Raw genomic sequence first — 24251 nt, 5'->3', positions numbered from 1 at the left:
CAAATTGGGATTGGCTACAAAATCTTTAGGCTTTGGACTTGGACCCAACTTCACATAGTATTAAAGTAGGTACTCATATGTGGACCTCCACCTAAATTATCTACATGTAAGAGCCCAAAGGGCTTACACGTGAGGAAGAGTGTTAAGGAATAGTCCAACATGGATTAGTGAGAACAAATATGTTTGAGTTTATTAGTTGGGAATGAGGTTTCCTAATATGACTAGTTATTTTGGGATAAACATTGGACCCAACTTCACATGGTATCAGAGCAAATATTTATACGTGGACCTCCACCCAAATTATCCACATATAAGAGCCTAGAGGGCCTACACATGAGGGACAATGTTAAGTAATAATCCTTAAATTTGTAGTCAATTCCATATCTTTTCATTGGTGAGTGGTTATGAGTCATTCAATAATTGACTTTTGTAAATGATATATGAATTTAGAGGCGTGTTGATTAGATTTTTGAAAATCAATCCCTATATTGTCAACCTAAAACCGCCACCCCAAAAAACCATCAAGAGTTTGAAACTTAACCTATCTCCACCTTGTGACAAGTTTTGATAGGTGGCCTAGTACTGAAACAATAAATTTAAATTATACAAAACCTATAATAATTGGATAACCAATTAAAAATTTACTTATGAGAATACTATAAGAATATGCTTTCAAGATGAAACTTTCATCTTTCTATCTCAAGCTCAACAATTATATATATTATTCCAAAAATCATATGAAGTTAAGTTGGACTATAGTTTGTCATTAGAAATCAAGATACACCTATGAAGTTTCTATCATTGAGATTGAAAGACAATGCAATTGGTGACTTATGAGGAATATCAATGAACAATTAACTACTATGGATGATATGATATTTTATGGGTACAAAAAGAACTTGGAGCCCATGCATGAGTAGATAAACATTTTCTAGAGTTAACACATTGAGTTTGACCTAAAATAATAACATAAATATTTTTTTTATATTGTTATATGATATCGTATTTAATATTTTCTGGAAATTTCATATTATTATTTTGATTTGTCTAGATGTAATGCTTTTTATGTTATTTTATATTGTTTAACATCAATATTATTTTTGTTTTACAGAAAATGCCTCCTAAATCTATAATTGGACCATTACCATCGCTCATGGCACCTGGTTTCCCTTTCATGAAGAGTGAAAATAACTATCAATATAATTTTTACATATCCTTCTTCTTCCCCTTCTAACAGAAGGCAAAGAATCCCTAAGTTTTCTGACATAAAAATGCAAGTAATCAGATGCTTCTTCAGTTCTATTCTTCATATTAAGGAAACCTTCTACTAGACAATATGCTCTCAATTTTGATGGTTGAATAATATAATCCTCAACAAATAAGCTACAAATCCTGCATGTAGTCATAACTAAGTTTAATGCAAGAAATAACTCCAGGGATGATACCATCAAGTTCACTTGGTTCTGAGCCTCTCAATTTGCTCATGGCAACGTGCCACATTATTTCATCCTTCTCTCTTGTCAATGTTGATCAAGTATAACTGTTAAATTTGGGTCGAAGACTCTATCCTAAAATGAATAACTACTTAGGAAATCTCTTCTGTCAACTAATAAATACAACATCTTTATACTCACTAATGTATATGGGACTATCCTTTAACAGTAACCAGTGCTACCAGTGAACTCTCTGATATTCCCTTAAAATTTCCTCTGCATAACCACTTCCCCACATCCCCTGCTTTTGATTTGAAAAGATTCCACAGAGTCCCTCATTGACAAACACAGCATTTCAATGACTATACTAATATCCAACATTTTCTATTCTGGTTGTCAAAATAAATTTACAGCCCGGCTGCTCTGTTCCGTTTGGAATCCCAACTTCTGCTATTTCGGAAATATCAAAATAAATTTGTAGCCCGGCTGCTCTGTTACTTTTAATGATCCTTCGTTTTTCAACTTTTCAAAGTGCACAGAAATATTTTGACAGAATATGAGCAAAAAAGAAACATTCGAATGCAACAACTATCAGATCAATGGACCAATCACTAGTTCGTATCTATGCTCGAAAAGACCCGTTTAAGCAATCGGAAGACAACATATTCCAATTTAGTTTAAGATTAGATGGTCCAGGATCTTTAAGCAATCCCAAGACCAGATCCATCGTCTACCAAAAATGGGCAAGTAGCAGCTACCCTGGCATTAATCAGCTTAGGAAAGTAAAGCTCGCCAATAGCTTTTACAAGTATTGTATCTTTCTTCCTTCTTAGAGCGTGTTTCTGCTAGAAGAGTCTCCACTTGGCTAGCCTAGCTGCATGTATTTGTAGTTTGAATGCTTAGGAGCCTGCGAAGCAGATGGAAACCTTTCCTAGTCATTCAAAGACGTAAACTTCTTCTACGCAATAACATGGAAAAGGAACAAAAACATGCATATTTGGTCAATTATTTATCATCGATTGCGTCTACCTATCACTGCCATTTCCCTCGGAGGCATTTTAACAAACACGGGAGATGCAGCTTTAGGTAATGCCTGTAGCACTTGCCTGATCTATGCCCATTTAAAGCTCTATTTTGGAGGTACATCATTTTGCAAACTCGATACAAGAGAGACATAGCGGAAAAGGAAAATGCAAACTGTTTGGTTAATCGAACTGCTGAAGCTGCAATACTACAAATACGTAATAAAAGTCTGCTGGCAAGACACTGGCAGCCTCATTACGAAATACCTTCGAAAACCCAACCGCCAGAGCGGGTAGAAACAGAGATAGGTGAGATCGCCCAAGCAATTGCAGTGGTGCTCCGAAGCGGCAGAACCAACTCCACACAGCAAGTCATCTCAACGGGACACCTATTCGAACAACAAAAAACAAAAGAACATTAGAAATTATTACTAAAAAAACAAAGAAGATATCACAAAGAAAAAAAGGAAGAAAATGGGAACGTGATGGTTTCTTCACGACCTGAAAAGACGAGGTCTTCCACTGGCTATGGTAACAGGAGAACGGCAGGCTTTGACCTCTGTGAAAATTCTAGACGCCGCACCTTTTAACGAAGTTGAACGGAAAACGGACCTGACGTGGGAAGTGGCGGCCATGATGCAGGAAGGCCGGAAGAATGGAGCTTTCCCTTTGCAGGAGAGAGAGAGAGAAGCGGCCGAGACAGGGTTCTGGCCTCGTAATGAAAATATGATGAGGTGATGAACCCTACAGCCGATAGGAAGCCGGGGATGGCGGTTCGGACCCGATTACCCGAAAAGAAAAAATGTAAATTATGAAGAAAACGAAATTCTATGCAATTTTCAATGAAGTGAAGATGATGTTGCCGCCATGATTATACTGAAGAAACTTGCAATTATGCGGACAATTTGACTTGTTAAAGAACAAAAAAGAAAAAGGTCTATGCAACCATGATCATTGAAAAAAGCTACTGAATCTACCGCCATATTGATCCATGAAACAGATACCATCATATTAAGGCAAAACCAGTAAATTGTGAGTGAATTCCGAGTTCTTAATCCACCAAGAAAATTCCCTCGAAGTAGCTTGTGCAGATTCTTCCACACGGTCGGACTCGGCGCTTGCTGTCATGAATCTTATCAGTTACCTCTTGACTCAGAAAGAATCTCTTGACCCTGAGTCAACTCTGGTCTATAATGGCCATGGTGCATAAGTTCTCTCACAGGAATCGCCTAAGCTCAACTGTCTCAGTTAATAGCCTGGGACCCTCTCACCGAATGTGCCTTCTTTTAGGAAGATAAAGCGGTTTCTTAGCAAGTTGCTAGCTTCTGGACTCGTCGACTCACTCTCTCAGTCAGTAATACATTTCTGCTATTATTATGGTAATTACTTCGCCATTATCGTTACTGTCGTTTAGAAGCCGGTGTTCGACATTAAAATATGATATTCAACCTTGAACAAGATTCAGATCACCAAATTGCTGCAGGAAAGTTTCAGGGTTTTCTTGACCTGGTTCAACGAGTTAGAGCAGTAATAGCAGATGACTTTCACCCACTTTGAGCCATTCTGTGAGAGAGAGAGAGAGAGAGAGAGGAAGCATTATAACATAAATGAAAAACACTTAATTTCAATCTCAAAAGCCTTAATCCAGTCATTAAAGATGCCTGTGATGAAAAAAAGCATTGTTGCGTCTACAAAAAGGAATTCAAATCAAAGAAAGGAGATTCCTTTGTTGTTGTCTACACTAATTCCACGTAAAGAAAAAGACAGACTCTGAGTTCCTCACCACTCAATATTTCTTCATATTTACGGCCTTCCTTTCCAAATAAAACCGAAAGCAAAGCATAATAAGAAGCCCTTCATGTGGCAGCAACGAAGGTGAATGGGACATTGTCTCCACGCGGCATCTGTTTGAGGGGAAAATATACCAATTCAACCTCTCCAGTCTCCACCACATACGCAAAGAGATAAAAGTGATTCGTGACACCACCTCGCCCATACCCACCACCAATCCTCCTAAACACAACCACCACCACAAATTTAAAAACCCTTAATCTCCTTTTATTTCTGCCATCGGAAAGTTTTATATTTTGAAGCAACAAAAAAGAGTCCATGGACACGGTACAAGTCCACTCCAAGACGCAGGAGATTTTTTTGACCGAGAGAGATTAAAAGTTTTTTTAGGCCTTGGCTAAAGTCCGTGGGTATCTTTTCCCCCTACATATTTTACATCCATTACAAGTGTGTTTGATATGTTACAGAAATTGATATATTCACCTATCTTTTTCATTTTTTTAACCCCCTTCCACTGTGGGATACAAGAGGGCAAATGACTGAAAGGCCATCCTCTTTCAGAGTCCACACTGGGTCCCATTCCCGGATTTTCGCCACTTCTTTAATTGACGGCCGTACACTTGCGCCGCAGCTCGTGGTCCAGTTTATAGCAAGGGTACCAGCCGGACCCCTCTGCTGCCGTTGACGTGGCGGAACCTTCCCCCCCCAGAAGCGAAGGAGCGAGGTGACGAGAAAGAATGACCACAAACGCTAACAACAAAAGGACACCTTCTCCCACTCTTCCCGCTTTCCACTATTACCGAACGCGTGGTTCCTATTTGCACCACCGCTGCCTCTCTCCCCTTTCCTCCCTCCTCCATCCTTCACAGCAGAATTCTGGAGCCAATGCTGCCTTGTCGACCTGCCCCGGTGCAGAAGCTCTTTACATTAATGGAGTTTCTAGCAAGACGATCACGACTGAAGACGAAGGAGAGAGGTAAGGACAATGGAGTATTTCTAATGGGAGACATCCACCACATGATTCCACACTTTCTAGTACTACAATTAATAAACACATTAATAAAATGAAGAAGAAAGGAAGAGAGAAAGAAGCGTAATCTGATTAAAGTTAAACAAGGAGGGATTTGATCTATGGTGGTTAGGGAGGGTTAACACTTGACAGGCAGATGTAACGGAAAGTAAGGAGTTCTGTTTTTCGTCAGATCGGGCGCTCTAGAGAGCTCCCGGAGATCAGATCGACGGTTCTGGCCGGTCTGCCTAATTTGCGGATGTCGAGAATCGCCGTAGCGGGGGATTCGTTTTCGTCGCCGAGCTGGAATCTTCCGATTGAACTGATAGGCGACAAGCCGGTTCTGGATTGACCGGGAACTGACTCGGTTATGGACGGTCGGAGTTTTATCGCCTTTTTGCGCCGAGGAGAGATGAAAACTGTAGCTTCGTCATCGCTTCCGACTCTCATAGCCGCCGAGCAGTTCACATCATCCTGGAATGAGAGACGAGCCAGATCAGAGATATAATAGAACATCGACGAAAGTAAAGAGATAACAGCATCAACAAGACGTAGATCCGAATAAGATTTGCTCAAGAAAACTCAGAAGCGTGAAGCTTGGAATAGAAATAGAAATCAACAACAAAAAGCAAGCGAATAAACCGATATTACAGAAACTTTTTCTCTTGGGAAAATTTGAATAAAAATAAGTGAATAAAACGACATTACTGAACAGCTCTCTTTCGGAAGCAAAATGGGAGAGATGATGATGATGATAGAGGAACGTTTCTTTATACCTGCGAAATTAAATCTATATTTTCTCTCATTCGTTTATACGCTGAGGCGATTCGAACGGGAGAACCTTCACTACTTGAAGAAGTGGCGGCCGGTGGAGGTGTTGACGACGACCAAGGAACAACCTGGTTATCTCCTCCTCCTCCTTCTTCGTTTTCTTCTTCATTTCCGTAATCATCGTCATCTTCATCACCTTCCTCCTCGCCATCCTCGTCCACTTCGTTCTCGTCTCGCACTTGTACTTGTCCTTCTCTGTTGCAGCCAGCGAGGCATCCCTCACAGACGGAAACGGTGGGGCCAAGCTTGGCGCCTGAAGCACTCCACGGAGTCGGAGATTGACAGTTCTGGCAGAGGAGACTTCTTGAGTGCCTGGCCACCAGAAAGTTGGCTCCGTGAACTTTGGCATCGCAGTCCCAGCACAAGCTCGCCTGATCCGACTCGCAGTACATCCTGGCCGGATGGTGGCACAGCTCGCACTCTTTCATTATTCCTTCCCTTCCAGACGGAAAATATTTTCAATTCTCTCTTCCCTGCTTCGATAATCTGAAACCCCCTTTGATTTCCTTGAAAAGCAGTCTCTTTTCCTGTAGTTGAATTTCGGCCGAAAATCCGTCGTCCTTCTCTCCTTGCTCCTCCCAATATCCACCTTACGCTGCTCGGCCGTTCGCCTTCTCCCTCTATTTCTATTTCCTCTTCTCTTCAGAATTCCCGGCAGATGGAGACCAAACAATAACCTAAGGTAAAAGATCCGAAATGCCAAAAATACCCCTAATTTTTCGCCAGATATATGTCGGCGTGTTGGCTCAATCTGCGCTACAAGGAGTGGGCTGTAATCGTCATTCTAATGCTCTAGAAGGATGTCTCCAAGCCTGGCGGTTCCGCCCCCACCGAACCTGCCTCGAGGCCGTGCGATTACGTGTCGAATTTCAGTGCTCCGGAGGGTTAAGAAGTCCGGCGGGTAGAGGATATTTAGGGGGTGACGTGGGAGGGATCTGGTGGAGGAGAGGGCTTCGCAGATTCGCGTGTGTCCGACGTGGCGATCCTATTAACCGTGTCTATCCGCCCCCCCCCCCCCCCCCCCCCCAAAAAAAAAAATATCTTCCGCAATTTTCTCATTCCAATAGTTGGAGTGGTTGGAATTTGGATACGCTTAAACAAAAATTAGTTTTATCAATAATTATTATTTTATGATTAATAATTTAATTGGTGCAGATAATTCTACGGGAGGGAGGGAGCTTGTTGCGACTTGGGATGCTAACTTGGACTAAAGGCCAGAGATGCGGTGGGGTACGTATGTGCACTAATTTTTAAGGTTTTTAATTGGTCCAAACCGCTTATGATTTGGACATGTCCGGTGAACCCTAGGGTAACTCAAAATTATTAAATGTGGATGCTAATCGCATGTAGTACGTGGGGGAGGCCATTATTAAATGTGTTTCAATGAGAGTTTTGGTGGCTCTGGTGATTGCAGTAGCTAATACAGACTTGACCTGAAATTTATATTTTATGAACCAAAACTATCCCATAAGTCCAATTATACAGGTTTTATAGATTATCTGCCGCATCACGAGGTGACAGATTCCGCCCCGCCTAATCCACCCATTACCACTTCCACTAAAGCTGTTACTAGATAAATATTTTATATCATTGTCACGTTACTAGATAAGAATCTCATGTGTCTCCGTGGAAAAATAAATATTAGAAAATTTTGATGATTTTCTATTTAAAAAAGCATATTAGATGTTGTAGATGATGTGTTTTGGAAAAGACAAAGTGGACCACGGAAACTTTCAGAAGAAAAACTTGGAGCTGTGTGGGCCAGAGTTCAAAATTTGTGGCTCCCGAATCTGCATTTTCTGTTTTCGCATTTGATTCTACGAATGAGTGGTTCGTTTTGATGCATCTCGCTCGCAGTTTTGACTCCACTTCCCGTATTTCTATTTCAAGTATGGCGGCGCAAGGCCACACCAACCATTCAGTTGCCAAAAATAGAAATTTTTTACAGAAGGTCAGTAGCTTGTTGGGGAGAGGGAAGCTTCTCTTTGTCTCCATGGTGACTTGATTATTATTTAATTGTTCTAAAAAGGTGACCACATCGGATTCGAGATGACATTGCAAATAGGAAAAATTAACCATTTTTAATAAAAAATCTATAAAAATATGTTGAATCACATTTTCCAGTGTAGAAGCCTGCTTCTGTTTTTCTCCTTTACAAGGGTTTTATGAAAAACAAGTTTTTCTCATATGCTGGAAGTTAGCTTGATATGATATCAAAGAAAACCAGTATTGTCATAGACATTCCAAACCGAAAGAAATCCACAAGCATCATCTTCTCGTCTCCTGCATGCAGTAAACCAGATTCCTGTGTTGAAGTTTCGCAATCCACACATCATTCTTGAATTCCTCTAAAATCTTATCCAGACCTCTGAGAATGTTGTTTGGCAGCAATTCTTGACCACCAAGGAAGCTAACCCTAAAAAAATAAATTTTCACAAGGAAAACATAACACGGGAGATTTCTAAAGTTGCTTCACTATTATGTCAGTTTGTTTAATTGAACCATTATTTTGCATTCATTTAAGAGTCATATTTATAAACAGATTTACAGCAAGAATCACCTAAACAGAAGGGTGATTCAAAAGAGTCTTATTCTTATAGAAAATTCAACTAATTAACTAATCTCATGTATACAAATTTTTACAGGGTCAAATATCTCTGTTCTTTATGCCCCCTCAAGATATGTCACGGTTAGAAAGACCGATCTTGTCTTTTAACAACTGAAACTGAGAACATGACAATGACTTGGTAAGGAGATAAACAAATTGGTCAACAGAAGAAACATAAGACCAAATTGAACCTGATCATTGATGAAGTGGGAATCAATTACTACATGTTTCATTCTGGAGTGAAACATGAGATTGACGCTCAACTGAGTGGTGTCAATATTATCACAATATATAACAGGAGAATACTGCACAATCACACCAAGTTCAACACGCAAAGAGCATTAGAAGTGTGAAACAAACATTTGCATGAAAACCATCATACTATTGGATTGTATCAAATTCTAATGAAATACAACAAATATATAATAAATCTAATATCAGCATCCTATCAATTTGAATCTGGTTAGATCAAAATCGGTCATCCTATCAATTATATGATCGATCCATTGCTCCCTTGGTCTATAGTGAGTCAACCAGTACAGCTTAGCCGGTTAACCAGTTTTGTTTTTTTTTTTTTTCAATTTTTTAGCATATTTACCCCAAGAAACCAGGGTCCATGTCTACCATCGGCGAGAAGGATAGTGCAGTATAACGGATAACCAGTAAAGTGGGACGTATCAGGATAAGAAAAAACAAAGACACCTCAAGTGCCTTTGCCAACATATCATATCCCGTACCTCAAATTTACATCTTACTCCCTAAAAATCTGAATGCCTTGGTCCCATATGAGACACCAACCCCTGAAAAAAGTATTACCGTTTAGTCCTCAGTGAGGTCACTCTTCTGCTTTTTCCACTTATAAGCTGCTTCCAAAATTTTAAGAGTGGGGGCTCCTGATGCTTCCTCTGGGAAAATATAATCAAAATACTCTTCGTACCTGGAGATAAAAACTTTCAAATCAGTACAAAAGGCTCATTACACAATGTAAGAAAAAACCTAGACAAGGACAATCTAAGCTTTAAAAGAGAAAAGTTCAAGGAGCTTGAGAGAGCATACCCAGCCCGAGTGTCATCCTCGGCTGCTACAGCTCTCCTTCGTTTAACCTTCCTCGGCATCTTCCTCTGCACTAGACTTATATCTCCCATGCTGCCAAATCCACTCTCCACATTTAACCATTCCTCCAAAAGCATGGCCCTTTCCTCTTTCAGTTCAGGCTCACTTGTTCTAAAATAATCAAAGGCTTTCTCAAAAACACCTATTTTGAACAAATAGAACAATGAAAAAAGTAAGAAATTTGTTTTAATATACAATGTAAAAGGTCAAACTAATTTTCAGCTCACTCACCTCGGGCAAGCTCGAGGCACTCCATTTTTTGCTTCATATCATCTGGACCATTTTCATGATCCTCAGAATTCGCTCCTTCCTCTACCATACCACATGAAGCCTCAAACTTAGCATAACTCAGCCACACCTTTAAGTGCTTTGTTCGATCCAGTAGCCTTTCATATAGTTGTCGGGTTCTTTCATATTCACCCTCCACAATCTCAAAATCAATGTAAGCCTGAAATGAACAATTCATTGAATTAATATGAGATCCTTTAACACCAGAATAGACAAATGGAAGTTTAAGAACAATAAAAAAAATCTAACTCTACTTTCATGATAAGAAACACCAATATAATTGTAAAAATGAAGATTTGGGTAAAGGAAGAGGAGAAAATTGAAAGAAAAAGAGAAAGGAGAAAGAGATTTCTCTGAAGAGCCAGGAGAGGCTCGTTGGGAATCGTGCATGACCCCCAGATCTTTTTAAATAATTGTCTTGGGGTGATATTTACAGAAACACTACTATAAACTTAATAAACCTTATTCTCCTTATATCTCCCTAGCTATACATCCTATGTACATGAAAATTTAGCCACTAACATAGCTTAACATGCAGAATAAGATTACATAAAGAATTTTACCACAGAGGTGGTAAAATGACCAAAAATACACCTAGAGGGTAAAATGACCAAAGTATCCCTGGAAGAATTTCTAACACTCCCCCTCAAGCTGGTGCTTATATATCTGGGAGTCTCAGTTTGTTGCAAAATGACAGAAACTCTCGCTTGCCAAGGGCCTTAGTGAAGACATCTCCCAACTGATCTTCAAACTGAACAACGGAGTTACTACCTCCATTTTCATCACCACATCTCGAATGAAGTGGCAATCCACTTCTATGTGTTTAGCTCTCTCATGGAAAAACAAATTACTTGCAATAAAGAATGCAGCCTGATTATCACAAAACATGATCATTGGCTCATCTTGGTTGAAACCCAACTCCCGTGAGACTGATTTGAGCCACATCAACTTGCTCACTATGTGAGCCATCGCCCTGTATTCAGCTTATGCGATAGACCGGACTAAAACATTCTGCTTTTTACTTTTTCAACAAACCAAATTTTCTCCTAAGAAGACACAATATCCAGAGGTTGACTTCCTTTCTGGTTTGGACACTGCATAATCTGCATTAGAGAAAGCATCTATCTCCATATGATTGTTCGGTCTAAAGAAAAGACCTTTTCCTGGTGCCCCTTTCAAATACCTCAAAATTCTTTGTGCAACTTCTAAGTGTATTTTGTGAGGATGTTCCATAAATTAGCTGATTACACTTACTGCAAAAGAAATATCAGGTCTCGTAACTATTGAATAAATTAACTTTTCCACTAACCTCCAATATTGTGTTCTATCATTTAATTCAGCACTCTGATCATCATGGAGATCATGCGCCACTTCCATTGGGGTATCAACTGGCTTTGCTCCCAACAAACCATATTCTTGAAGAATATATATTATGTACTTACATTGTGTCATCACTACTTTTTTACTTTTTGCCACTTCAATACCCAGAAAATATTTCAACAGTCCCTAGTCTTTAGTTTGAAAATGTGCAAATAAAAGAGACTTGGTATCCTCTATATTAGAATATCATTTACATAAACCAATAGCACCACAATTCCAGAGGACAACCTCTTTACCACAAACAACGAGTGATCACAATGACTCGAGAATCCCATAGATGTCAACCAGGTTGAATTTTTCAAACCAAACACATGGACCCTACTTAACCCCATAAACCACCTTATTGAGTCTGCATACTTTGTCTCTCCCTAAGCAACAAATCCCAGAGGTTGCTCCATATACACCTTATAAGAAGACATTTTTAATGTCTTGCTGACGTAGAGACCCCTGATTCACTGCAACTGAGATCAAAATACGAATAGATGATAAACGTGCAACAAGCGAAAGAGTTTCAAACACACCAATACCAAAAGTCTGAATATACCATTTTGCAACCGAGTTTTATACTGCTCAATAGAACTGTCTGCATTATACTAGATAGTATAAATCTAGTGGCAACCAACAACTTTAGCTCCTGATAGTAGATCACACAGTTGCCAAGTACATTGTATAAATCTAGTGGCAACCAACAACTTTAGCTCCTGATAGTAGATCACACAGTTGCCAAGTACATTGTATAAATCTAGTGGCAACCGACAACTTTAGCTCCTGATAGTAGATCACACAGTTGCCAAGTACATTGATCTATCAAAGCTTCCATTTCAACAGCCATAGCTTGCTTCCAATGAGGTGATGAAAGAGCCTCCTGCACTGAAGAAGGGGTAGTGCATATAGAGATGGACAAAGTAAACTTTTTATATGAATCAGATAAGGAACAAAAGGACACAAAATGAGATAACAGACACCGCATACCTTTCGTGACACCCTTCCTGAGAGCAATAAGAAGGTGTAGATCATTACCTTCAGGATCCTGAGACGAGTTAAAGTCATTGTCCTATGAGAGAGTTGGAGGTGAGACTTTTTCCTTGCATTCATATATTTGTAATGGTTTCTCAACAATGACAGCTTGAGACGGCCTAATAGGCTCATCGATTGGTAAAAGGATAACAGATATCGGTCCAGGTGAGACATTAGGATCAGACGGTAATGACACATAGGAGAAGAACGGTAAATCCTAAAAGAAAGTAACATCAATAGATATAAATAATTTTCTAGTGGATGAGCAAAAACATTTGTACCTCTTCTGTGTGCAATAGTACCCCAAAAATACCCATTTAACTGCTCAAGGGAACAATTTATCCCTGGAAGACCCAAACACGCAGAGAGAGATAGGAAATAACGGCACGAACAGCAAAAGAACCTACATAGGATTTTTTCCTTCTACCACAAACAAAGGCATTTTATTAATTAAGAATCAAGCAGTAAGGACAACACCACCCCAATAAGACTTGGACACATTCATATGTATCATCATTGTCCTAGCCACCTCCAATAAATGGTGATTCTTACATTCAACTATGCCATTTTGCTGAGGGATAAAAACACATGATATTTGATGAATAATTCCCTGATTTTGACAAAAAATCTAAAATTTATTACTTATGAAGTTGAGGCCAGTATCAGTACGCAAGACATGAAGTGAAGTAGCAAACTGATTTTTTATTTCATTGAAGAAATGTTTGAATACATCAAAGACCTCAAATTTTCCCTTAAGAAGGTAAATCTAAGTGCACCTACTAAATCACCAATAAATAAAATAAAGTACTTATGATCAAATTAACTAGTCACAGGACAACGACCCCAGATGTCAGAGTGAACAATCTCAAATAGATGTCTGGTTTTATGACATGAGATTGGAAACAAACTTCTGTGATGCTTGCCTAGTTGACACAACTCGCACTGAAAAAAAAAACTTAAAAGGAAATTCTGGAAAGACTAGAGTCAATTTAGTTGCAAACTGATAAACTAGCCACAAGTGCCACTGTAAAGGAGAATTTGCAGTATGTAACGCCAGGATATTATTCTGCCGATGGTTCTCCAAGTAGTACATTCCATCTCTCTCACGAGCGGAACTAATCGTTTTCCTTGTCGCAAGATCCTGAAAAACACAATTAGTAGGATAATATGTGAGAGAACAATTCATGGACTTGGCTAGCTGACTAACCAACAACAAATTTAATGGAAAATTGGGGACAAAAAGCTCTAATTAAGGAGACAAAAAAGAAGTCGGAGTAACATTACCTACTCCTTGAATAGGAGAGGTAAAACCATCCACAAGATTGACATGTTTGATATACAAAAAATTTCAAATCGAAAAACAATGATGTTATACCTGACATGTGTTTGGAGGCTCCTAAGTCAAAGAATCCAGGATGGTGACGAGTGAACATGATAAGCTATCATACCTGAGTCAACACAAGTAGAACTAGGAACTGGGATGGAAGCATGAGCTACATATGTTGAGGATGAAGCAACAAATTTCTGAGCCATGCGCTGAGCAATCTACTACTGCTGTTATATCAACTGTTGCATCGCATCTAGAGTACCCGATGTAACTGATATAGAGGAATCTAAACTCCCACTTCCACTATTAAGAGTTATAGAATTAACCCATGTTGGCTTCCCAAACTTAACCCAGTACTTGTCAGAATAATGATTATTTTTGCCACAATACACTTCCTTTCTGACTTACCATCACTATGACCTCTACCTCTACCTCTAGAAGAATCTGTAGGAGCTGATTTAGAGTTGGAAGCATTAAGAGCAATAGTTTCTATTATCTTACCACCTTTACCTATTCCAGATACAGTAGTCTTCTCAACCCTCATAATACGATTAAAAGTGGTAGAGAGAGTAGGAGTTTCATCTGAAACTAACACCTAGGCTTTTATAGCGTCAAATTCAGCACCTAAAACATCCAATAATTTTGCAACCAGCAATTGATTTTGTTGTTTTCTCAAATCATTTTTATCCATAGTAAACGGATGACATACATTAATCTCCTGCCATATGCCAAGACAAGTACTGTAATACTCTGTAACAGTTCTATTTCCTCTTTTCAACCCAAAAAACTTTGTATATAGCTCATAAAGCCGAAGAGATGACTCTCCTATGCATATAAAGATTCTAGGGACAACCACATGGCCTTTGTTGTCTCGTAGTTCATCACCTAATTTCTCAAAGTAGAGTCAATATTATTGAAAATCTAAGTCATAACTTAACTGTCCTCTACCTCCCAATCATCATCTGGAGGCATTGGAGGGTCATCTCTGATAAATTTCAACTTCTTTCTACCCTTCAGATGCATCCTGACAGACTTAGCCCAATTAAGATAATTAGGCCTTGTCGATTTCTCAAAAGTAATCATGATGGTATCTTTTCCATCAAATCTAGAATTTTCTCTAGACGGAGTGTAAACTTTTCCTGTCTCAGCCATAATAATGATATATAATCACAAAGTAACCAATCAAAGCTTCCAGACAATTTCAAAATTTATCACCAAGATGGGCCCCACACACAAAATTAGGGTTAGGGCACAAAAATAGAATATGCTCACCTCAACAAGCTAATAACCAACAATTCAAACCAATCTCAACCAATAACATGCAAAATGTGTAACAATTAGGGCTGACATCAGCAGTTGGATGATAACACACGCATCATGCATTGGGTTGGGTGATGCAAATCCCAAGAAACCCAAACAGCAAACCAAGTAGGGCAATTAAAGCAAAGAGAATCCATCAATGATTCATAAAGACCAGTAACCCTAAAGTTATGGCAGAGAAAAGAGGAAAAAAACTTAACTTTGATGAACCAGTATAAATAACCTGTAGAACTCATTCCAACAGGTCACCCTCTTCAAAATTGATAAGAATCAACAATAGAATGCTCCCAACAATGATCTATTGCTCTGATACCATGTAAAAATGAAGATTTGGGTGAAGGAAGAGGAGAAAATTGAGAAGAAAAGAGAAAGGAAAAAGATTTCTCTGAAGAGCCAGGAGAGGCTGCAGACCCCCAGATCTTCTTAAATAACTGTCTTGGGATAATAATTACAGAAACGCCCCTATACACTTTATAAACCTTATTCTTCTTATATCTCCCTAACTATACATCCCATGTACATGAAAATTTAGCCACTGACATAACTTACCATACAGGATAAGATTACATAAAGAAATTTAACCACAGAGGTGGTAAAATAACCAAAATACCCTTGGAGGGTAAAATGACCAAAATACCCCTGGAAATATTTTCTACCAATAATACTGTCAATCATTTCTCCAATGACGTAAATTATCTACATGCTGCTGCTAACTACGACAAAGAAATTGGTAGCTCAAGAGTAAATGAATGAAGCAACTATGCAGCTTCAATAAGAAAAAGGTGGGAAATCAGAAAATTCAAGGTATGCCGTATGTCACTCATTACCCATAAAAGAAACAAACAAACAATTGCAAGACCACAAATTCTCTTGATTTCAACTTACAGAACAACAATGCACGAGTACAAAAAGAATTCAAAACATACTTTAGAAACAAACATAAAAGAAAATGAAATACGGGACCATATAGCAGCAAATGGTTTTTGAGAAATTTTACTCCTAAACTTAAAGTGTAAGTGGCACAAGTGGAAACACAAAAATTGCCAGTAATATAAATCTTCCAAAACCATACCTTCCACAGCAGTTCGGGCATATCAAGGGTCGGTTGAGCAATAGCAAGCTCAAAAATAGCCCGTGCCCTTTCAGTCTCTCCTAGTGATCTCTCCAACTCAGCAAACTTGGTCCATGCATAGCAGTTTGCAGGTGCCCACTCTAGATATTTTTCATAGAGAATTCTGCATCGATCTATGTTTGCAAGCTGCAGCTCGATTTCAATGTATTTTTTAAAAATCTGTTTCATGTATAGAAATTTTTTGTCAGTTCAACAGGATTTACTATCTTTAGAAGTTCCAAGTGCAAGAAAAGAGATACAAAAATCCCACCTTATCTTTTGGAGCCCTCCCTATGGCATTTCCTAGGATTTGTCGAGCAGCAATGAGATTCATCTGGCGTATCTCAAATTGGGCAGCTAAAAGCCAGATTTTTGCAAAAGAGAATTTTTTGTGTGGGATCAACTTTAGGCATTCCCTGAAGAGAATGAAGTTGAGAATAAATCAGAAGTAATACTCTAATTTAAAGTAATATGGTCATAAATCGAAAAGGCTAACTGAATGCAGGAATAAGAATAACTATTCTACAGCTTCAATAAATTCTTTTAGAAAATTCATATCACTAAAAGTGAGCTGTATTGTATTCACCCATGCAAGCAACCAAGAAGGTATGAAATAAACCTGTAAACTTCTCTTGCACGTTCCATGTCTTCTGCTTCCAATTCTTCATACAGTGCATAATTTATCCTACAAAAGCACAAACAGAATCATTATAATACACCTTGCTCACACAAAAACTCACTATAATGTATTTGCAACATAAAATTAAATATCAAGAATAATAAAATAATGGAGAAGTATACAAATATGGTGGAGAAGCATAATCTGAACTCAGAGGACTCGATTCCTAAGGACATTCCTAGCAATAGATCATCAAGCCTATGGAGAGCATTTGCAACCAGAAAGAGCTGCTATCCAGCCAGCTAAGATTCCATGTCTAAAGAGGGAGTAATGTAAATTTTTTAAAGATTTTTGGGTTGGAGACACTGAGCTACAAGCTGCTTTTCCTTGGTTGCACAATTTGACAAGAGATAGAAACATCTGTCTCACAATCTAGAATCTCTAGAAACTGGAACTTCGACTGTAGAAGATCCCTTAATGATGCTGAATCAGCAGAGTTGATAAGTTTCCTGTCCTTGCTAAACAAGACTTTCATCCTAGATCAGCTTGAGGACTGCCCAATCTGGGGCCCATGTAATTAAGTATCCTTCTCGGTGGCAAGCTTTTACAGATAATTAAAGCCTGGCAGCAAGATACTCCATCAGAAATCAGTGTGTTATGAAAGATCAAAGCTCCTCAAAAGTAATACTTTTTTCTGGAATACATATTACAGGAGGGTCCAAAGCGTGGTTAATAGACAAAAGAAGCTATCAAGTAGTAAATAACCTATGTAAGCTGTGGACTCACAGTAGAAACAGCTTCTCAGATCTTGCTGCAATGCCCATTCACTTCAATTGTATGGGGAGCCATACTTTCGAAGTTTGGCATTGAAGCATGTATACCAAAGCAATCTGAAGCTTCACCATCCAATTCTAGCGCGGTTCACTTCCCAAAGCAAGAAATCAACTTCAGGGGCTGGATTTGGTAGCAGTACCATGGGAAGTTTGTTCTCTGACAAAATATAAGAACTTTTGGAGCAAAATCAAGATCTATGGGAATTGAAATTGAAGGGTTGATTCATGACATATTGCAATGGATGAGTGTTCAAGATTTCATGACTCCAGTTCCAAGCTCCATCATTGGAAGTCAATCCAGTCCTTCGTAGAAGACAGACCTCAAGAAGCCGTGCCTTGGCAACATCCCCTTACAGTACATCTCAAATTAATTATTTTTTTATTTATGAAAGTGATATCTCAAATTAAATTTTGACGAAAGCAGCTTTTGGAAACCCAGTCCCTTTGGTGTGGTGGGTACAATCAGGGGCTAGACATGGTTCTTTCTTCTTACCTATTCATGCCCAGCAGAAATTTTAGCTCTCCGGGAAGGTATTTACCTCTACACTCAAAGATTTTCAACCTACTAACAATAGGAAAGGGAATTCAGCAGTGGCGATCTCTTGGTTTGCAAATAGAAAGCTTCCTCTGAGGAAGTTGAGAAAAAAATATGGTGAAATCTCTTCTCTTTGGTCTGGTGGGGAGGTTATATGGCAGCACACATTAAGATCAGCTAACTCCTATGCTAACCAATTGGTAAAAGAGTGTCTCTCTCCCCCAAATAATGACCGCAAACACTCCCCAACTTTAAGCTTAGGGCTTGGCCCTGTATTATTTTTATCCTTAAGAAATAGGCTATGAGAATGTAATGCATTTTTTTCTCTAGTAGTGAAGTTATTTGCCATTCTTAAAATAATAATAATAATAATAACAACGGTAAAAACAAAAAGTGAGGGAAAGACAGATAACCTTACTCACCACAGGTAAATATAGCGCTGCCAGTAGCGTTTCTCCTCTGCTGGTGGGACATTGGCAATAGCCCTCTCATAAACTTCCCTTGTTCTTTTTTTATCCCCAACACTTTCTTCCAGCCGAATATAGTCAAACCATGAATCATAATTAAGAGGGTTCTTCCGAACCTCTTCCTCATACTGAAATCTTCTCTTTCCAACAATTGCATCTTCGATGCCCTCCTTATCCCCATATTGTTTCTCAAATGCAACAAATTTCTTATAAAGGTCTTCTGCACGTCCTTTAGGTATATGGTCAAGGGCATACTTGTAAATACATCTTGCCCGTTCTGTCTCTTTGCACCGTTCTTCAAACTCAGCAAAGGCCACAAAAAGCTGCTCAGCCTCTTCATCATCTGCCAGTTTTCCCACTGCACGTTCATAACAGCTCCTTGCCCGAGCAACCTCCCCATTTTTCATTTCAAATTTGGCATACTTAATCCACGCATCTACCTTTGGATGGCATTGTAAAAAACGTTCATATATTGAACGTGCCCTTTCTATCTCATTGTAGCGCAATTCAAATTTAATATAGGACAACCAACCCTGCTGATCAGGCATCCAGTTCATCCATCGCTCAAAGATTTGTCTAGCCCCTGCAACATTCCCAAGCATCTCCTCCATGTGGATATACTTGTACCAGAGCTGGTCTACACGAGGCAACAGGGTAACCGCCCGATCCCAAACATTCCTTGCACGGTTAACAAATTTGTTCTTCATTTCCACTGCTGCATACCTGAGCCAGATGGTGGGATTTCTATAGTCCACCTCCAAAGCCCGCTCCCACACAGACCGGGCCCGATCAAAATCTTTTTGCGACTCTTCCCATTGTGCATATTTTAACCAGACACTCATATTCCAACGTACTCTGCGGATAAGATCTTCAAACTCCTTACGCTTTCGAAGGCGGTAATCCGCAAGTTCAGTAGCATCTGTTATTTTTTGCTTTGGAGGCCGGATCTCTGCTTCCTGTCGTTCACGAGCTTCACGAAGAATCTGCTCAGCTGTAATTTGAATGGGAGCTGGTGTCTTATTTTTAACACGTGTGGGCCGAGGAAGCTTCACATCAATGTCTTTGCGAGTGAGGAACCCAAGAGAGGGATCAGCATCTTTGGCCAATGACATCTTTGCCTGTTTCATCGGAAAACAGAAGAAGTGTTTTAAAAACAGGCAAAAAACTTGCTGATAACGCATGACAGTACAATTTCTATTAAGAGGACAAAGAATGAAAAATGCAGCTAAAAGCAAACTCTACAAACAGTCAGCTATATATGTTGCCAAATGTGGCTTCATATCATCATATCACCGCAACAGAATAATAGAAGAGATTAGCTATTTTCCAAAAGTTCCAGCGTATACTGTATACATTATATGACAAAATCATGAATCATAAACTATTCATAACCTGAACTAGTTATTGCTCTTTAAACTTCCTTGGACGAGTGCATAGAATTTCCCATCTAGTAAACAGCAACTAAATCTAAATCTAAGAAATCAGCTTTGCCTTGAAGCCAACCCAGCCTTTTCAAGTACTCAGAATTTCTTATATTAATAAAGCTAAGAAACGATTCCATTCATCAACTCATGATGCATCAATATCATTCATCATAAACCAGAAAATTTTCATTACTGTTATCTCCAGTCAATTCCTTTCCAGAAAAGCATCATCACTTCTCCGGACGTAGCAGAAGCAAGTCAACTCTTCCAAGGCAACACAACCAAAAGCTTCCAAACCAAATCCCATATATTTTCTCATAATATAAAAAAAGTTATTCAGATAAAATGCTTACCCGTGCGAAGTGAATACTCAGCAACAAGCCTTATATCTAATAGGGAAGCACACACACGTTTTCCACACACTCAATTCTAGCAGAGTTACTGCAAGGAGAAAAAAAAAAAAAGAAGATTAAGAAAATAGACGGAAAACCATATGAGACCAAGAACGATGCCAGTCCTACGGGCACGAGACGCAGAAGAAAAGACTTCGAAAGCAGGAGAGAGCACAATTGGGCGGAAGAGGGCAACGCCGGTGAAAACGAGGTCGGGAGAGAGGAAGCGGAAGGGGAGAGAAGCCGGAAGGATGGACAGATTAGGGTGAGGCAGTGAACACAGAACAACAGGAAGGTAATTTCGCCCTGACTGCAAGTTTCTGTTTGGAACATTAGAAAAGAAAACAAAAGAAAAGATAATAGTTAAAAACACCTTCATATATATTCTAGAATTTCAAAAACAACATAAAACAAGTATCAACCATCTACTATTCGGTGAAGAACTTGAAATGTAGGAGCAACCTGAGATAGTGCTCAAAGAGTTGGTAAGACCTGTAAGAACTGCTGCTTATGATTGTCCACAGGCATTTGATTTTCATAGGACTCTTATCCTATGCACTGCACCAAGATGAACTTTCATAAGCTCTTATCCTATGCATTGGTCCAAGATGAATTTTAGTAGGACTCTCCATAAACTTGCAATATTCCCACCAACATACAAAACATAAAGTCATGTCATTGAAGCATATATTAAAATACTAGCTAAATTATTGGAACTGAGTTTTGTCCTTCAAGAGCTGCAAATTCATTAAAATGATCCAAATTGGCCTCTAGTGGAGTATCAATCAGCTTGGCTCCTGATAAAAATCAATCTTACTTAGAAAATTAATAATATATTTTTTGTTGAGAAAAGGATAATACCTAACTTGTTGTGAGCTGCCTCAATACAATGAAAATATCATAAAATGTCTCAAGTCTAATTTATATTTTCAAACATTACAAAAGACTTTGTGTGACATAGCATACAACGCAAGAGCGATAAAAAAATAATTTAAGTATAAGCTATTTCGATTTTGAATTGATTATTTTAAACATACATAGTACGAAAATTTTAAATATAAATTTCAAAAGTTTTATAAGAAGTTTATTATTTCCTCAATTGTTGCTATTTTAGGCTCATTGTATTCTCGTATTTTGGGATACTAATCTATACAATATGGTCTCATTCACCTTCAACCGATGACAAATAGCAATAGTACTTATCGGGAAATGGGTGAAAATGAAGCAAGAACTTTCTCATTAAAAATCGAGTCGATATCGTATATATCCAATACCCTAAATGCCCATCCCTAGTTTCTTGAGTTGTGGCATGAGACGGCTTGATCAACTTAAACTAGTTTGAACCCAACTCAATGCTACCTATAGCTTTAAATAGAGTTAATTGATATTGCCCTAATCGAGTTTCTAAATTTGGTCCAATTAATCATCTGAATACTCTTTCAAATACTATATTAAGGGCCTGTGTATCGAAATAAGAAGAACTATATTTCACTTACATTTTCTCTCATATTTTCTATGGGCATCCTAACAAGAAAAAAGAAACCTATTTCTTTTCTTTTCTCTTTCTCTGAATTATTATTATTCATTCATGTGAGTCATATGTGAATGGATGAATCAGGTTTCTTCACATGCCAAGACATGGCTGGGAGGTTCAAGCCTACCCATATTAATCAAATACAAGTATTTGTCATGAATTCTTATAGTTTTACTAAGGGAGAAAAATTTTGAGCTCATCAAGCCATGGACTACAGTACTGCTCAGACATCATCACATCAATGAAAGACAAGAAAAAGCCGAATAATTTTGTCTGTTTTTAATCAAACATGGCAGGATACAAGTCATAGTACGCAGATTCATGAAGGGTTATGCATAAAAATTGGTCTCCGAGCTAAGTTTCCTTTGACAGGCTTTCCTCTAACCATCTTCTTGACCCCTCCATCAATCCTGGACTTAACCTAAACATCAGAATATAAAACTCCATCTGGTTCAACGCGCCATCACCATCCAAGTCGCCTTCTCTCAGCATGCTCAAGACCTCGTCATCTCCAATTCCATGCAGACCCAGTAGAGAAGAATTCGCCTTCAAGCTCTCGAACGTGATTAAACCTGTTTGCCTGTCTGTCAGCAGATGGAACCCGTTTTGGAGCTCGAGCATGAACCCTTCCTCGCCGAGTTTTTGCGCCATGGATGGCAGGAAATCCTTGAACGCTAGCGTTGGGTATTGATCCATGGGAAGTTCTTGCGTCGTCACGAAGGTTTTGACAGAGAAAGAAAAAGAGTTCAAGATGGGGCAAAGGGTCGTGCGGTATATATAGAGAGACGAAGAAGAGAGAACGAAAAAGGGTTGCCAACCCAGATGCAGATAGAGAGATCTTTCCTAACGTGTTTACGAGCTTCCGGTGAACTTGCGGTCGTTATTTCCTGGCTTTGCGTCCAACCTCGCTCTCTTTCGTCGAAGTTGCAGGGGAGATCCTTTTGCTTCCAGAAAGTACAAAGTTGCCCTCGTTTACCGGAGCTGGACCCTCCCTTCAAACAGTTCTTCCCCTTCTCAGAACCTCGCTGTGATTCTTTGAGTAAAATTGCCTGGAAGCAGCCCTGAACCATCTCGCAACCAGAAAAACAAATGCTCTGAATCATCTCAAATTCGGATTAATCAACGAGTGGAGATGAATAGAAAGAAGAATCTACTGAATCCTAAGTGTAACCCAGGGTTAATTTATAGCAAATTGAAAAGAAATGTTAGTTGATGGATCCCATTCTCAAAAGGTATCAAACATGTCGTGGGAGAAATCCCAAAATTAGATTAAGACATATCGTACGAGAGTTGTGGATAACCTTTTCCGGAAGCACGTCGTTCTTCACTTCTGTTCACCTTTGCGCTCCTTCGTTTCACATCGTCATGGGAAACTTCCAGGTGGTTTCCTCCGCCAACAGACGCGCGCAGCAACTCATTTTTCTTCTCCCATAAGCTTGTGTAGGTCTATCACTATTGCTTAAAATAAGAAAAATTGACTTACGCACGGTTCTTCTTTCCGTTTTCAATGAGGAAGAAGAAAAATATGGACTCGATTCTCAGTCGAAGCCAACACGTAAAAGAACTCAGGACAGCTTTCCTCACAGAAGATACAGGCTTTAGAGGAAGAAAAGCTTGGTGTAGAGGAGTTCGTTCCAGGCGTGTGGAAGGCCAGGAAGGCGCCAATGGATGCAATCAGCGACACTTGCAGGATCTGACAGCTGCTGGAGAGTGAGAGGCGGAGCAAACTTCTTGTAAATGGAGACGTGGGTTTGTTGATTATGGTGATAGGAACTTTCATCTTCTCGAAAACTTGGGCGATGACTTGCATCATGCTTGTGCTGGAATCAGTTCCCCAGCACATGGGATCTTCAACCAGTGTGGTTTGGCTGTGACAGTTGCCACCCGTATTGTCTCTCCCATTCCTCCTTCCGGTTAATGCAGCTGTAAAATGTAAATGCTCGAATATGGATTGAAATTTGAGAAATTTTATTAGGTAAATGCACAGGAAACAATTTGAAATAATCATCTGAGAAAAGGAAAAAGATTTGACAGGTAACTTTTATAATTATATGCAATTATTCAAAAAAGAGTGCTATTAGAAATCATTATTTGAAAGAAGACATAGTTTCAACTACACAGTCATTTGTTCTTTCAATGTAACAGTAATTTGTATTCACTAATTCATAGAAAAAGGTAGGGACATGTATCAAAATAC

The 24251-nt window shown here is 39.0% G+C and overlaps 3 protein-coding genes and 1 long non-coding RNA gene across 6 annotated transcripts; all 4 read right to left on the bottom strand.

Moving 5' to 3' along the window:
- Nucleotides 1–2404: 2404 nt before the first annotated feature.
- Nucleotides 2405–3160, bottom strand: LOC137942732 (uncharacterized). The gene is made up of 2 exons (XR_011110586.1): nucleotides 2957–3160; nucleotides 2405–2844 (listed from the first exon to the last, which is right to left on the bottom strand). It is a non-coding gene; the product is annotated as an uncharacterized lncRNA (long non-coding RNA).
- A 1448-nt stretch (nucleotides 3161–4608) lies between these two features.
- LOC137938424 (zinc finger protein CONSTANS-LIKE 4-like) lies at nucleotides 4609–6709 on the bottom strand. The gene is made up of 2 exons (XM_068783384.1): nucleotides 6032–6709; nucleotides 4609–5729 (listed from the first exon to the last, which is right to left on the bottom strand). The coding sequence occupies exons 1-2, from the start codon at nucleotides 6512–6514 to the stop codon at nucleotides 5445–5447; spliced, it is 768 nt and encodes a 255-aa protein (XP_068639485.1). The 5' UTR covers nucleotides 6515–6709; the 3' UTR covers nucleotides 4609–5444.
- Nucleotides 6710–8692: 1983 nt separating this feature from the next.
- Nucleotides 8693–20837, bottom strand: LOC137938418 (uncharacterized). 3 transcript variants are annotated; one of them, XR_011109877.1, is made up of 10 exons: nucleotides 20482–20837; nucleotides 18660–19822; nucleotides 16870–16935; nucleotides 16522–16666; nucleotides 16212–16430; nucleotides 10039–10255; nucleotides 9751–9949; nucleotides 9511–9631; nucleotides 8886–8999; nucleotides 8693–8811 (listed from the first exon to the last, which is right to left on the bottom strand). XR_011109877.1 is itself a non-coding variant. In XM_068783377.1 (8 exons), the coding sequence occupies exons 2-8, from the start codon at nucleotides 19814–19816 to the stop codon at nucleotides 9514–9516; spliced, it is 2121 nt and encodes a 706-aa protein (XP_068639478.1). In that variant the 5' UTR covers nucleotides 19817–19822; nucleotides 20482–20837; the 3' UTR covers nucleotides 9008–9513. The 3 variants fall into 3 exon arrangements, 2 of the variants coding, with proteins under 2 accessions (XP_068639478.1, XP_068639482.1); XM_068783377.1 differs by lacking the exons at nucleotides 8693–8811; nucleotides 8886–8999 and having other exon boundaries at nucleotides 9008–9631; XM_068783381.1 differs by lacking the exons at nucleotides 8693–8811; nucleotides 8886–8999; nucleotides 9511–9631; nucleotides 9751–9949; nucleotides 10039–10255 and adding an exon at nucleotides 13375–13633.
- Nucleotides 20838–22408: 1571 nt separating this feature from the next.
- On the bottom strand, nucleotides 22409–22750 carry LOC137943197 (calcium-binding protein KRP1-like). The gene has a single exon (XM_068788889.1). The coding sequence runs from the start codon at nucleotides 22748–22750 to the stop codon at nucleotides 22409–22411; it is 342 nt and encodes a 113-aa protein (XP_068644990.1).
- Nucleotides 22751–24251: the final 1501 nt, after the last annotated feature.

Source organism: Aristolochia californica, unplaced genomic scaffold, assembly GCF_029961685.1.
Source record: "Aristolochia californica isolate CCGP_79_NKW_82.1479 unplaced genomic scaffold, dmAriCali1.0.hap1 SCAF_10, whole genome shotgun sequence".
Lineage (NCBI taxonomy): Eukaryota > Viridiplantae > Streptophyta > Magnoliopsida > Piperales > Aristolochiaceae > Aristolochia > Aristolochia californica.
The sequence above is the reverse complement of the archived record's forward strand: the minus strand, read 5'-3'. Positions and strand labels throughout refer to the sequence as shown.